Below are 16,193 nucleotides of genomic sequence, written 5' to 3'. Positions count from 1 at the left end.
TTGTGGGGAGCTGTGATTGTTGCATCTGTGTTGTGCAGAGCTGTGATTGTTGCATCTGTGATTGTTGCATCTGTGTTGTCGTTTTGGTGAGATTATATATAATTGACCAGTGAACAGTATAACGTGCATATGATTCGCTTTGCAGGGCGGTTTGCAAGCGGTTTGGCCTACATGCTGGACGTCTCACACTTGTGTTCCTTGCGCTCGCCCCTGGAATGTTCATCTCATCAGCCGGTACTGCAGAAAATGATTTCCTTGAAGTGCTGGGAACGCCAAAGTGGTTTCACATGGAATCTGTTTTATTTGCACTGTTCCACGTTTATGCTTTTTGAGTTGCTCTTGAATTCTAAATTACTTTCACTTTTTGTGAAAATGTTTTTGCTTTTGGCTAAATTTTTGCTTTTGGCTGTTTTACCTTCCTCCTTCAAGACCTTCCTCCTTCCTTAATATCTCTCCTTGGTCACTCCCTCCTCTGGTATGATAGACCTGAGCCTCGTCCTGGTGGTGGAGTTGCTATCTTTATTTTAAAAACTCTTCTCAATTATCAATCTCAATTAGAGTGAACAATCTCAATTGCATCTGAGTGAAGATCTCAATAAGAGTGAAGAGTGAACAATCTCAATTATCAACATTGTTTATCATGACTGGGGATAAGTGAGGTTTAGATTCCCTGGAATCAAAAATCATCTCTTTACTCTTTTGGGTGTTCAACTTAAGAAATTTTACACTTCACTCATGTAAAAAAAATTCTGACTCCTGTTTCTATAATTCCGTTCACTGGCTTTAAGATAACCGACAATCACAGTGTCATCTGCATATTTAAAGATGCTAACATTGAGTGTGAAATAGAATCATGTGATACAGAATAAAAGCAATGGTGAAAGAACACATCCTTGTGGGGCCCCGGTGTTCATCGTTATCTGTTCTAATGAAGTCATGTTCATCGTTATCTGTGCTGTTAGAGTAGTGTTCATTGTTATCTGTTCTGATGGAGTAGCGTTCATCGTTATCTGTTCTAATGAAGTCATGTTCATCGTTATCTTTTCACCACCATCTCTTATCTTCCCCCATCCAAAACCTTGATCTTTTCTACCCCCGCTAATTTCACCCCAAATCCACTTTTTTTTAAATACTAACTTCTTTCCTGGAAGTCCTTGGTGTCCTTGTGTTTTATACTGCTCCCCCCTCCCCCCCCCCCCCACCCCCTTTTCCACGCCTCCTCCCCCCAAGCCCTCTCCCTCCCACAGATCTCCCGATGTCCCTGCTCTCAAATGTTGTGTTTGTGTGCTTCCCCTCTCTTCCCATCTTGTCTACCGCTCCCCTTTTTATATGTTTTATGTGTCTGTTTCATTTTTTGTGTGATAAATGTGAGCTCTTTCACGAGCCTCAAACCTGTATTTAAAAAAAATAAAAATAATAATGTTCTAATGGTCATGTTCATCGGTATCTGTTCTGATAGAGTAGTGTTCATCGGTATCTGTTCGGATAGAGTAGTGTTCATCGTTATCTGTTCTGAAAGAGTAGTGTTCATCTTTATCTGTTCTGATGGAGTAGTGTTCATTGTTATCTGTTCTGATGGAGTAGTGTTCATCGTTATCTGTTCTGAAAGAGTAGTGTTCATCGTTATCTGTTCTGATGGAGTCGTGTTCATCGTTATCTGTTCTGAAAGAGTAGTGTTCATCGTTATCTGTTCTGATGGAGTCGTGTTCATCGTTATCTGTTCTGAAAGAGTAGTGTTCATCGTTATCTGTTCTGATGGAGTAGTGTTCATCGTTATCTGTTCCGAAACAGTTGTGTTCATCTTTATCTGTTCTGATGGAGTAGTGTTCATTGTTATCTGTTCTGATGGAGTCGTGTTCATCGTTATCTGTTCTGAAAGAGTAGTGTTCATCGTTATCTGTTCTGATGGAGTAGAGTTCATCGGTATCTGTTCTGATAGAGTAGTGTTCATCGTTATCTGTTCGGATAGAGTTGTGTTCATCGTTATCTGTTCTGAAAGAGTAGTGTTCATCTTTATCTGTTCTGATGGAGTAGTGTTCATTGTTATCTGTTCTGATGGAGTAGTGTTCATTGTTATCTGTTCTGATGGAGTAGTGTTCATCGTTATCTGTTCTGATGGAGTAGTGTTCATTGTTATCTGTTCTGATGGAGTAGTGTTCATCGTTATCTGTTCTGAAAGAGTAGTGTTCATCGTTATCTGTTCTGATGGAGTCGTGTTCATCGTTATCTGTTCTGAAAGAGTAGTGTTAATCTTTATCTGTTCTGATGGAGTAGTGTTCATTGTTATCTGTTCTGATGGAGTAGTGTTCATCGTTATCTGTTCTGAAAGAGTAGTGTTCATCGTTATCTGTTCTGATGGAGTCGTGTTCATCGTTATCTGTTCTGAAAGAGTAGTGTTCATCGTTCTTTTCTGATGGAGTCGTGTTCATCGTTATCTGTTCTGAAAGAGTAGTGTTCATCGTTATCTGTTCTGATGGAGTCGTGTTCATCGTTATCTGTTCTGAAAGAGTAGTGTTCATCGTTATCTGTTCTGATGGAGTAGTGTTCATCGTTATCTGTTCCGAAACAGTTGTGTTCATCTTTATCTGTTCTGATGGAGTAGTGTTCATCGTTATCTGTTCGGATAGAGTTGTGTTCATCGTTATCTGTTCTGAAAGAGTAGTGTTCATCTTTATCTGTTCTGATAGAGTAGTGTTCATTGTTATCTGTTCTGATGGAGTAGTGTTCATTGTTATCTGTTCTGAAAGAGTAGTGTTCATCGTTATCTGTTCTGATGGAGTCGTGTTCATCGTTATCTGTTCTGAAAGAGTAGTGTTCATCGTTATCTGTTCTGATGGAGTAGTGTTCATCGTTATCTGTTCGGATAGAGTTGTGTTCATCTTTATCTGTTTGGATAGAGTAGTGTTCATCGTTATCTGTTCTGAAAGAGTAGTGTTCATCTTTATCTGTTCTGATGGAGTAGTGTTCATTGTTATCTGTTTTGATAGAGTAGTGTTCATCGTTATCTGTTCTGATGGAGTAGTGTTCATCGTTATCTGTTATAATGGAGTCATGTTCATCGTTATCTGTTATAATGGAGTCATGTTCGTCGTTATCTGTTCTGATGGAGTAGTGTTCATCGTTATCTGTTCTGAAAGAGTAGTGTTCATCGTTATCTGTTCTGATGGAGTAGTGTTAATCGTTATCTGTTATAATGGAGTCATGTTCATCGTCATCTGTTCTAATGGAGTAGTGTTCATCGTTGTCTGTTGTAATGGAGTAGTGTTCATCGTTATCTGTTATAATGGAGTCATGTTCATCGTTATCTGTTCTAATGGAGTAGTGTTCATCGTTGTCTGTTCTAATGGAGTAGTGTTCACTTGTACCCACTGAGTCCCTTCCTGGAGGAAGTTGCTGATCCACAGAATGAGAGATGGATTGACATTCAGGTTTTAGAGCTTCTCCAATAAATCGGTCACATGGTTGAATTGTGTTGAATGGGATTATATATGGAGGTAGCTCGTGTATAACACCCGATTGTATCAAGGTGTTGTACGGCATTAATCAAGCACAGGACTGTGTCGTTGACTGATTTTCTTGGGCGATTATAATATATAATATAACCACCTTTAGAGGCCATTTTTCCCCGCAAAGCGGGGGTTGGCCTTTTTCGGGAACCGTGGTTGTTGTTGTTTTTTGGTCCCCTTTTTGAAGCAATGTTTTACGGCCGGATGCCCTTCCTGACGCCAACCCTTTTTGCCGCCTTTAACGACAAACAGGGAATTACCAGTGAACTGGTACTCAATTAGCCGACCTCGGAAGGATGACAGGCTGAGTCAACCCCCCTGGCTTTAATTCAGCGATCGACCGGGATTCGAACCCAGGATCCTAGGATCCCAAGCCGGCACCCTAACCGCTAAGCCAACACCAGGCTCAATTCGGATTGAGAGATACAGATAAACACGATTATATAGCACGATATTTCAAAAAAGTTATGAATGGATCTGGACAAAGCTTGGTGGGCAGGTTGTGTGTGACAAAGAGGAAAATTGATTCGATTTAGGTGAAGATGCGGATCCGAGAATTTTTTTAAGTAATTCTTCACCATTGAGAGAGAGAGGACCAAAAACGAGCATGATATTTCAAAACGTTGTGGATGAGTTAGGTGGTTGACAAGGACAAGCCAATTCGATTTTGGTTAATAATGTATGAATACAGATTCGGCTTTTCGGTGGGATACAAGATGTACACTGTTCAGCCTGGCGGAGGTGTGCGCTCGACCGAGTGCCGTTCCAGTTGGCGGTGTGACGGCCAAAATGTTATCTGGTGGAAGAATTGTTTTATAATGCAAATGTACGTGTCTTTGATGTTGTTTATGGGTTACTTGAGAGAGCCGAGCATTGGCCCAAACCTGTATATTGAAAACTACCGGGTTTTTGGCATGCGAGCAATTCCCCAGTCCAATGTGACTTTACCCACACTTACGTTTCTCTTCCTTCAGTCCATTCTTTCCCTTGTGTTTCACGTTCCTCTGAAACTGTTCATTTTACTCACTCGAGCTCAATGCGGAGGATCCCCTACTTGGTAATAAACTTTGATCTTGTTCATTTTCATGGTTTTTCTACCCGGTTTCGAATCATTACCTTGTGGCTTCCACAGCTTTCCTGCCTAGCAGTTTTGGCATGTGCGTGTCGACCCTTGCCTCGGCCTGCTGGTTCGCGGGCCGTGATGGACCGGCCATTTTGGCCACAGCTGCCTCTGCCATCATCGGCTGGCCTTTCACCGCCTTGCTTGGGTGAGAATCTTACCCTTCTTCAACTTGTTGCTCATCTTCCAGTGCAACACATCCAATAACATTTTTAAAAAACATTGACCTGATAACCTTAAAATATTTGCATCTTTGAAATCGCGATTAAAGGGGGGAAGGGAACTTGGGGTCTTTAGGGACCATTAGCCCCCATTACAAATAACCCTTTTACGAACCTTCATCTTGTACACCTACACCTGTACCCACACCCGTCACCTCATCCCCACTTACTTCCTTTCTCTACAGCCTGCCCATAGCAGTTGACATCGTTATCATTCGGAAGCGTTACACGACATTCGTGTGCTACTCTTTGCTCAGCCTGCTGATCTTCCTGGTGAATGGCTCTGCATTCGTATTTAACACCTCACCTGTATTGGATGATTGCTCTACATTCATATTTAACACCTCACTTGTGTTGGATGATTGCTCTGCATTCGTATTTAACACCTCACCTGTATTGGATGATTGCTGTACATTCATATTTAACACCTCACCTGTGTTGGATGATTGCTCTGCATTCGTATTTAACACCTCACCTGTTTTGGATGATTGCTCTACATTCATATTTAACACCTCACCTGTGTTGGATGATTGCTCTGCATTCGTATTTAACACCTCACCTGTTTTGGATGATTGCTCTGCATTCGTATTTAACACCTCACCTGTGTTGGATGATTGCTCTGCATTCGTATTTAACACCTCACCTGTGTTGGATGATTGCTCTGCATTCGTATTTAACACCTCACCTGTATTGGATGATTGCTCTACATTCATATTTAACACCTCACCTGTGTTGGATGATTGCTCTGCATTCGTATTTAACACCTCACCTGTTTTGGATGATTGCTCTGCATTCGTATTTAACACCTCACCTGTGTTGGATGATTGCTCTGCATTCGTATTTAACACTTCACCTGTTTTGGATGATTCCTCTGCATTCGTATTTAACACCTCACCTGTATTGGATGATTGCTCTGCATTCGTATTTAACACCTCACTTGTGTTGGATGATTGCTCTGCATGCGTATTTAACACCTCACCTGTATTGGATGATTGCTCTGCATTCGTATTTAACACCTCACCTGTTTTGGATGATTGCTCTGCATTCGTATTTAACACCTCACTTGTGTTGGATGATTGCTCTGCATTCGTATTTAACACCTCACTTGTGTTGGATGATTGTTCTGCATTCGTATTTAACACCTCACTTGTGTTGGATGATTGCTCTGCATTCGTATTTAACACCTCACCTGTGTTGGATGATTGCTCTACATTCGTATTTAACACCTCACCTGTGTTGGATGGTTGCTCTGCATTCGTATTTAACACCTCACCTGTATTGGATGATTGCTCTGCATTCGTATTTAACACCTCACCTGTGTTGGATGATTGCTCTGCATTCGTATTTAACACCTCACCTGTGTTGGATGATTGCTCTACATTCGTATTTAACACCTCACCTGTGTTGGATGATTGCTCTACATTCGTATTTAACACCTCACCTGTGTTGGATGATTGCTCTACATTCGTATTTAACACCTCACCTGTGTTGGATGATTGCTCTACATTCGTATTTAACACCTCACTTGTGTTGGATGATTGCTCTGCATTCGTATTTAACACCTCACCTGTGTTGGATGATTGCTCTGCATTCGTATTTAACACCTCACCTGTGTTGGATGATTGCTCTACATTCGTATTTAACACCTCACCTGTGTTGGATGATTGCTCTGCATTCGTATTTAACACCTCACCTGTGTTGGATGATTGCTCTACATTCGTATTTAACACCTCACCTGTGTTGGATGGTTGCTCTACATTCGTATTTAACACCTCACCTGTATTGGATGATTGCTCTACATTCGTATTTAACACCTCACCTGTGTTGGATGATTGCTCTACATTCGTATTTAACACCTCACTTGTGTCGGATGATTACTAAAACACAAGGATAAATGTAGTGTGTGTTAGGCTTGTGGTGTTATTGTCTGATTGTGCAGTACTCACAACCCCATAATAATTCACCTTCTCCACCTTCTCAGGTACCTGTTATTCTCATTGACAGCTTCTACTATGGTCGCTGGCTTTGCTCTCCGCTGAACCTGGTGTTTTACAACGTCTTCACGAGTCACGGACCCGATCTCTATGGTACGGACAGTAGTGGCCACAGTATCAAAAACATGAGAATAATTGTCCTGAGTAGAGAGTCAAAGAAAGAGTCACACAAGAAGCGAGGCGTTCCCAAAGGTCATACGATACTTGGGATTGGTTCGATCTCGATTTGACTGCTCACTCCAAAATGGCACCTCTCGAAGCATGCCACGAGTCTAACAAGGGATAGGAGAGTGACGGATGGGAAAGATCAGGCCTGGAGAAGCTGAAACATGTTGGATTGAAACATGAAACGTATTGTCTGTACGCATGGTTGGGTACTACAATTCAAGTTGAGAAACTCGCTCTGACCGTGCTTCCGCAGAACTCTAACTGTTCTTTCGCATGCTCCAAGCCCACCTCCCTCCCTTTGACGATTGGTTTTCTTTTGCAGTATGAGCTGGCATCCACGCCACCACAATTAATATCAAGACCATTTTTCTATTAAATAAATTCCCCATTTATGGAACAAATATTCCCTTTTTTCCAATTTAGTTCCCAAAGTTGTGAATTTGGCTCCCAAATTGTCTGTTCTGTTTAATTTCAACCTCAATCTTTTTTTAAAATCAATCTAGCTTCTATATGGCCTATAATTTTCATCAATATGGCCTGCAGCATCATTGCGGTTTCCCCAATTCCATGCCCCCTGAGCCTGAGGAAGTGCTCCCCTGCCTGACACTTGGGGTGGGAGAGGTTTGTCCCCTAAGCTCCTTTCCACTGCTAACTTCGACCCCCAACCCCGTGTTTAGTACACCATCTTGTTCTGCTATCCGGACCATGCAACATGCCAAGAAAGCTTTTTAATTAATAATGAAACCAATCGATATCCTTATTTATTAATTTATTTATTAATTTATTTTTGTTTGAAAAATTTCCCCGGAGGAATGAGGGTCGAATATCACCACACACAACAATTCTCCCATGGACACTCAAATGTACTTGACTTTTTAGGCATGAACCGACCTCGCCGAAGGGAATGTTTCAGCGATTAAAATTTATAATTCACACACAGGTGTTGGCTTAGCGGTTAGGGTGCCGGCTTGGGATCCTAGGATCCTGGGTTTGTATCCCGGTCGATCGCTGAATTAACGCCAGGGGGGGTTGACTCAGCCTGTCATCCTTCCCAGGTCGGCAAATTGAGTACCAGCCTGCTGGGATGAATGATCACGGTGTGTACCCCGATTTAGAATAGGTACACCGTATCCCTGCGCATCGTAAGAGCGTGACCAAGGGTTGGCGTCAGGAAGGGCATCCGGCCATAAAAACACGGGGAACCATGATTGTCATGGGGTCCGCAAGGCTAACCCCTGCTCTAGCGGGGAAAATGGCCTTAAAACGATCATTCATTCATTCATTCACACACTGATTCCTGAGCAGATAACATTATTTTTCCTTCCTTGTTATGACACGCTGGTTATAAAACAGGATCATCACTAATTTACTCTTCCGAGGGTTATCAATCTTTATGGAACAATATGCTTGATAGAATACTGCTCTCACCTCTTAGTCAAAAAATATTGGCACCCTTGCACCTTTTTCAAATAATGCACCATTTCTTCCAGAAAATTGTTGAAGTTAAAAAATCTTTTGGTATCCACATTTGTATTTCTTTTGTTTGCAGTGGAGCAAAACAAAAAAGCTGAAAAAAAAATCTCAGCTTAGTCCATGCAGAAATCCTAAAATGGCCCGGACAATATTATTGGCACCTTTTAGAAGTTGTTAGAAATAATTAGATTTCAAGCAGGTGATTCTTCCCTACTTTCGAATTTAACTCACCTATGGTGAGTTGCAGGTGCCTGCAATATAAAATTCACTTATTCAACCAATTTGAAGAGAGAAAAGGAGTCATTCTGCTGTTTTGTGTCACTGTGTGTACCGCAATGAGCATGGAAAAAAGAAAGAAAACCAGAGAATTGTCTGAGGAGGTCAGACACAAGATTGTAGCCAAGCATAGACAATCTCAAGGCTAGAAGTCCATCTCCAGAGACCTAGATGTTCCTGTGTCCACCATACGCAATGTTATCATTAGGCCCATAGCACTGTAGCCAACCTACCTGGACGTGACCGCAAGAGGAAACTTGATTGAAGATTGCAGCGAAGGATTGTTCGAATGGTGGATAAAGCACCTCGATCAACTGCCAAACAGATTCAAGCTCACCTTCAGACACAAGGTACGACAGTTTCAACTCGCACCATCCGTCGCCAACTCTATGAAAGGTGGTTCTATGGTAGGAGACCCAGGAGGACCCCACTGCTGAGAAAGCCCGACTGGAGTTTGCCAAAACACACCTGAACAAGCCAAAATCCTTCTGGGAGAATGTTCTGTGGACAGATGAGACCAAATTAGAGCTTTTTGGTGAAGCACATCATCTCTATGTTTGCAGAAAACAAAATGAAGCCTTCAAAGAAAAGAACACCTTCCCTACAGTCAAACATGGAGGAGGTTCAATGATGTTCTGGGGTTGCTGTGCTGCCTCTGGCACTGGGTACCTTGAATGTGTGCATGGCATCATGAAATCAGGAGATTACCAAGGCATTTTGGAGTGCAATGTTCAACCCAATGTCAGAAAGCTGGGTCTTCATCAAAGGTCATGGGTCTTGCAGCAGGACAATGACCCCAAACACACTTCAAAAAGCACTCAGGAATGGTTCAAGACAAAACGCTGGACTGTTATGAAGTGGCCAACAATGAGTCCAGATCTAAATCTCATTGAACACCTGTAGGGAGATCTGAAAACAGCAGTTGGGAGAAGGCACCCTTCAAAACTGAGAGAACTGGAGCAGTTTGCACAAGCAGAGTGGGTCAAACTGCCAGTAGAGAGGTTTAGGAAGCTTATTCATGGCTATAGGAAGTGCTTGACTGCAGTTATTTTGTCCAAAGTCTGTGCTACCAAATATTGAGTCGAGGGTGTCAATAATTTTGTCAATGCCATTTCTTTTTATTTTCCGATTTAAAAGGATATATTAAGTTCTGAATCAAAAACAAAGGTTCTGTAATATTAACAGTGAAATAAAGAATTGTGGAGACCAAACACTTTTGTTAATTTCAACTTATTTTTAGAGAGAATTGTGAGTTATTTGAAAAAAGTGCAAGCGCGCCAATATTTTTCCTCAGCTTGATGCTGTGCAAACCAAGGCCTTCAGGATCATTGGAATCGGTGGTCTCTGTCTTCTATCGCCTCCTTTCTGGTTACCCTCTGCCCACTCCGTGCTTTGTCCCCGTCCCCCCCCTCCCCTCCAGGATTCTGCAGGGCACACACGGTCCACCAGCAACCCCCTTGTAGTGAAATTCACAAAATCCAGGATCACTACTCACTTCCACTTGTTTGTTCCTCCTTTTTCCCACCTGTGACATAAACTTCCACATTCTCTCCGATCTCATTCTTCCCTCTAGGTCTTCAGGACAGCTGTTCTAAACTATCTCAGGCCATCCATCATCCAAAACCATGATATTTTCTACCCCCGTTAACCCCACGCCCTACCCCCGCCCCCAAATTTCCAGTTTTTCCTTCCTGAGAGTTTGCTTCTGTATCCATATTATCCACCCCTTCATTCTCTGGCAGATGTATTCCCGACCCCTCATCCTTACCTGCATCCCTTGTTTGTCCATCTCTGTCTATTTTTTCCCTCGGCCCTGCTGTTGGCATCTCCCCCTTTTCTTCCTGTTGTTCATTTTTTTTTCTGTTGCATCTTAATCCATTCTGTGTTCTAGTTCTTCCATGAGCTTTGACTCTATACAAAAACAATTAAAAAGCAAAGAGCCAAACCGTCGGCGTGGGAATGTGGGAATCAACGTACACTCAGCCTTTAAAATATATATATTCATTTTCATTGGTACATGCATTGAATTTTATTTCTTTTTTTTTATTGAAAATTTAATTTTTAATGGTACATTTCATACATTGAATTCCATTCAATGTACAATGTGCGCTGAGTGGGTTCATCAAAAATGTAGTGGTTTGAGAGAGTCATTAACCAGTGTGGCAGCTACATTCAAGTGTAAGGTGTGCACAGAGGGAGCTGCAGATGGAGGAGATGTTGAGTTGGATCTTGGAGACGGCGTGAAGCTGGAAGGCGTGAAAACAGTTTGTTACCTCGGAGACATGCTGAATGGAGAAGGTGGATCAGATTCGGCAACGGTTGCTAGAGTGAGATGTGCATGGAAGAAGTTTCGGGAACTGATTGGTGTGCTGACGAGGAGGGGAGTGTCGTTGAAGCTGAAGGGAAAGGTGTATGCTGCATGTGTGAGAAGTGTTATGATATATGGGAGCGAGACATGGGTAATGAACGTAGAGCAGCAACGAAGGCTGGAAAGGGTGGAAATGCGAATGGTTCGGTGGATGTGCGGAGTATCGTTGAGAGAGAGGAAGACAAATGATGAATTGCGAAAGATGATGGGAATAGAGCCTGTGATTGATGCTATGAAGAGAAACAGGTTGAGGTGGTTTGGTCATGTGTTGAGGAAGGATGAAAGTGACTGGTTGAGAAGAGTGATGGAAATGAATGTAGAAGGAAGTAGAGGACGGGCAAGACCGAGAAAGACTTGGCTAAAGATGGTCGAAGAAGAAATGTGCGCAAGGGGTTTAACAAGGGGAGATGCAGAAAATAGGGCAAAATGGAGAAGATTGTCATGGGGACCGCAAGGCTAACCCCCGCTCTTGCAGGGAAAATGGCCTTAAAATGACTGTTGTTGTTGTATTTTCATTGGTGCATGTGAGACTGCAGAGACCTCCGGGCACAAGGGCAAACGGAAGGCACAATATGTTATCACCCCGCATTACAGCCCCACATAGTCTTGCACACAAAACTGGGCGAGTTAGAGGGTATAGCGGGCAGTGAAAAGCAGAGCCGACTCCGTCAGGTCTAGGAGAGCGGGCCCGAGAGGGATCTGGCAGGCAGGCTCGTCATAGCAAGTCATCCAGCGGTCAGAGAGCAGAACCCTTCTCAGCGTACAGTGCCGCAAGAGAGAGGTGAGGCACTAGCACGCATTTTTGCGGTCGTTGCCCCCTCCTTGCCACTATTTGGGTATTTGTTGGATTACATAAACAATGTATTGTGTATTGAGAATGTCTATCATGTTTGAAGGTTTCCTTGCAAGGAACTGCAACGCAGGAGGTCATTTGTCCCATCTAAACCTACACTATGATTGCCAACATATGGTTGTTTGTCCATGCTCTACACTGAGCATCAAACGATGAAGCACCACGTACCATTGTTGAAGTCTTTGTGTTCACTCGACCGGGATTTGAACCGCTGATCCCCCCCCAGACTCGAAGCGGTCGTGGTAACCATGACATCAATGAGTCTGGTGGATCTCCATTGCCCTTTAAATTTGACTCTGTGTGTCCGTTTGTTTTTACACTTTTTTGTACTAGGGACGGAACCCTGGTGGTTCTACCTGGTGAACGGATTCCTGAATCTGAACGTGGCGTTTCCACTGGCGATCCTGTCCCTGCCTTTAAGCCTCGTAGCTCATGCACTCCTTGAGAAACATAACGGTATTTATAATAACGTGTGTGCATGCATGTGTGTTATGTATAATGTCACTAGGCCGTGTATAATGTATATAATGTGTATACATCACAATGGTGCACGTGTATGTGTAAATCGTGATTCATTTACGTGTATGTGTGAATGTGTACGCACCGCTGCCAACGGTCATAATCTCCACTCATGAGTCTCTAAGACTGAGCGGAGCCCTCCCCGGTCCTGAACCATCCATATTCACCACAGCAATGAACCACAACTCATGGACCGAGCCCTCTCCTTATCAGTGCTCCATTCAACAGAGCGTTCCCCGGTCCTGAAGCATCCATCTACAATAATAAAAGGCAGTGTTCGTCTGTCCATCTGTCTCCTCCAAAACCATGAAACCAAGGGGCGCCAAACTTTGCATGCATACACTTGGACCTCCAACAGATTGCAAGGATGAAAACTGTGTTTGGGTCTGTCATGACATTCTTTTTGAAGATGATTAACGAGGTGCTCAGAAGAAAGAAAAGAAAAAAACCTGATGTGGTGGTGTACCAATATGGCGGCCCGCCATCTTTGTCATCCCTCTGCACCTCACTGGGTTCTTAGGCCGCCATTTTGTTTCGGCCCACTCAAACGTGCCTTGCCTTGGAAACACGATCGATTTATCATTACATAATTGAAGCATATCACCAAAATCTGGATTCGGCTATGGGGATTGGATGCTGTAGACTAAATAAATGTCTAAATCTGGAGTGAAATCTGACAAAATTTACCATATCTTTCGATTTTATAACTAAGTGTATATATTGTCGTGTGTCTGCCCTGTAGTGAACACCGCAGGGCAACATGGATGACCAAACAAACTTTAACTCCAATGCGTTCAATCCAATGATAGACCTTCGTGATACGATTGTGGGGGGAAGAGCCGTGAGAGCTTACCTGTACGGGTCCACCAGCAGTCTTCGAACCTGATGATTATTAATTCAAAACCGACACAGGATTTAACTGTACAAAAATACCGGTTTTATTAAAGAAATGCCGGTAACAAAATAAGGCACGATTAAAACTATGATTCCTAAATGGGACCTCCCCCACAGACCTGTATACAGACAAAGGGGAAAAATAACTGGAAAATAAATGCGTGTTATTTTTGTGGGCACTTAGCTCCGAGCTACTCTTGAACCTCGTCAGGAGTCGCCCAGGTCCCGAGAGCGCAATCTGGACGTGGCACCGGCCCTGGCAGGAAAAAGGCCTCCGCGCGCCCTCGTTCTCCATCGTCCAGCCTTCCAATGTCCCCGGCGCAAGAGCGCTACAAATGTTCACGTGCTTGTCAACGAATCCCCCTCGCGCAGGAGCACTATGAACTCCGACCGTTCGCCAAAATCCCGAAGCAGAGCGAGATACGAAATCATGACCGCTCACCACCAAAGCCAGAAGATAAGAGCGACAGACAAGAGTGCAAAATGTTTCAAACTGACGTCATCCGTTGACGTCTGTGTGACCACTCCTATCCGATAGTGCCATCTCCTCACTCTTGGTGTCCTGACCAATCACTGCTCTTCGGGGCCTGGCCTTACGGCCCTGCCTGCTTGATGTGGCGGCTGGCAGTGCCAGCGGTATTGTTCAACGTCTTGTTCCAGTTGCTTTTATTTCGTGTTATAAATGCGTGATTGCCTGGCTTTGTGTGTGTGCTGCTGATGTCATAAGGAACAGAGGAAAAATAACAGAGGCCATTACATACAGGGGATTCATTACCCATAATCCCTAACTAATTAACATACCCCACCCCTCGTGATGGGAACGAAGATACGCGGTTACACGACATCCGGTCTAAATGAATTTCCTACTTATGATACATGGGGTTTCTTCTTCTTCACGACAGTCGGAGCACACTACCTACACAATTCTACCTGGACTAAGGTAATCGCTGCCTACCCACTACAAACATAACAATATTATTTAAGCGAGGCTGGGATTCTCGTTCTTGTGTTAGTTTTTTACGGGGTAACCCATAGGGCAAAGCCATCTAGAACAGTGTTTGACCGCCTGTATGTATGTCCCCTCAAACGTACACCAATCGGAGATGAGAATCTGGTCACATGACAGGGTGATGTGATTACGTCTGATGTCATTACGGCGTACGGCGGCTGATTCTGCACACTTCGGCATTTTGATTCCAATTTCGTTCATGCCGAACATATCGTCGAACCTGTCATATATCACAATCGCCATGCTCTACCTTTACGTTTTCCATTCTGTGTGAAACAAAAACAAACAGATTGTTAAAATGATCATCAAATATCTAAAGCATACCATATCTAAAAAAAATATGATTTAACCAATTAACGGGCTGATTGTGTACGGATCTTCCAACCACACATTACTCACAGGCCCTGCAGGAAGGGTCAAGTTAATTACCTTTCAAGTTAATTATTTTCAAGTCGAGTTCATTATTTTTCTCTTTTGTTTCTTCTCTTTGAAAGTGTTTCATTCTTTCCATGGCCTTTGATCACTAACAAAGATGAAAGTTTTTTTTCTTTTTTCTTTCCCCTCCCATATCTGATGTTGATTCTCCCCCACCCACTCCCAGTCCAGACACTGGGTAAGCCATTTTGGCTCGCGCTGTGCGCTCCGTACTTGTGGCTGGGCATCTTTGGGACGAGGCCTCACAAGGAGGAACGATTTATCTTCCCCATCGTTCCCCTGCTTTGCCTTTGTGGCGCCGTGGGACTCGCTTCCCTGCAGGTTGGGCTGTTACCATGGCAAATATGGTGGTTATCAGGAGTAGTTATAAGTCATAGTACTGGTGAATACTATTTATGATTTACACACGATTATACTTCAACCCCAACCTAATCAAATCCAACCCCAACAATTTTATCGAAGAGGAACTTTGGGAATAGCTTTGTCCAATCACCTGTGTTGTATGGCCAAAACACCGTGTCTGCGTCCATCATAATGTTCAGGTTGTTTCGTCCATCATCAATATGCATTCTCTGTCTTGGCCACGAGAGGTAACTGACTGGTTTAACGGTATTTTAAACTCCATGTCTCATGCAGGCCTTGCCCCCTTTTTGTGCCGATGACTTCCTTGTTCACAATCTATGCGTCTAAAGCGCGGCGTTACGCGCGCTGCTTGCGAGCAAGGAGGAAGCGGACAAGCGGTAACTTATAAGCGTCTTTATTTCAGGAGCTCACTGTAACACTGGCGCGCTCCGGGCTGCGCGCCCGGTGTATATCATGAGGCCACGCCTACCCCTCGGGCGTGGCCACCGCCCACTTGGTGCGCGGAATGATGTCACCACGCCAGTGGGCTTTTGTGTCCGCCACACGTGCCCCCCCAGAATTCCCGCGCACCTGGAGGGCCAGTTTGCGGGGCAGACGAATGACCCGGCCGAAGCGCCCCCTGGCGATCGGCGGCGTCCGGGGTGCAGGGATGCCAGGTGGGATGCCCCTGGCTGCCCCTGGGATGGGTGCAGGACCGGGGGGTGGTGTGGCGGCGGGGCTGGGCGGTGCCGGGGGTCCGCCCGCAGGGGGGCGGCCCCGACGTGGGGGTCGGGCCACTGGCGGTGGATGGTCCACGTCGAGGTGGGCCGGCTTGAGGCGGTCTACCGAAACGTGGTCAGGAGTACCGCCGATGTCCAGGGTGAAGTGCTTCGCCCCGGTCTCCAGCACGCGGAAAGGCCCGTCGTACGGGGGGCGCAGTGGTATCCGGTGGGCATCGTGGCGGACGAAGACGTACTCCGCCGTGCGAAGCTCTGGGGCGACGTGCGTCGGTGGG

At 44.3% G+C, this 16,193-nt stretch overlaps 1 protein-coding gene across 2 annotated transcripts in view; it reads left to right on the top strand.

Moving 5' to 3' along the window:
* ALG9 (ALG9 alpha-1,2-mannosyltransferase) overlaps positions 1 to 16,193 on the top strand; it is a 62,300-nt gene that overhangs the window by 31,746 nt on the left and 14,361 nt on the right. For both annotated transcript variants that reach the window (XR_013624002.1, XM_068121720.2), the window contains exons 5-10: positions 146 to 234; positions 4,639 to 4,774; positions 5,033 to 5,120; positions 6,829 to 6,934; positions 12,313 to 12,435; positions 15,003 to 15,157. Coding sequence is in view for 1 of the 2 variants with exons in the window: in XM_068121720.2 (XP_067977821.2) it covers positions 146 to 234; positions 4,639 to 4,774; positions 5,033 to 5,120; positions 6,829 to 6,934; positions 12,313 to 12,435; positions 15,003 to 15,157 (697 nt within the window). In the remaining variant the exon portion in view is untranslated. The remainder of the gene's footprint in view (positions 1 to 145; positions 235 to 4,638; positions 4,775 to 5,032; positions 5,121 to 6,828; positions 6,935 to 12,312; positions 12,436 to 15,002; positions 15,158 to 16,193) is intronic.

The sequence above is a fragment of the Myxine glutinosa genome, chromosome 7 (genome assembly GCF_964187855.1).
Source record: "Myxine glutinosa chromosome 7, kmMyxGlut1.1, whole genome shotgun sequence".
Lineage (NCBI taxonomy): Eukaryota > Metazoa > Chordata > Myxini > Myxiniformes > Myxinidae > Myxine > Myxine glutinosa.
Note: the sequence above shows the minus strand (reverse complement) of the source record. Positions and strands in the feature narration are given on the sequence as shown.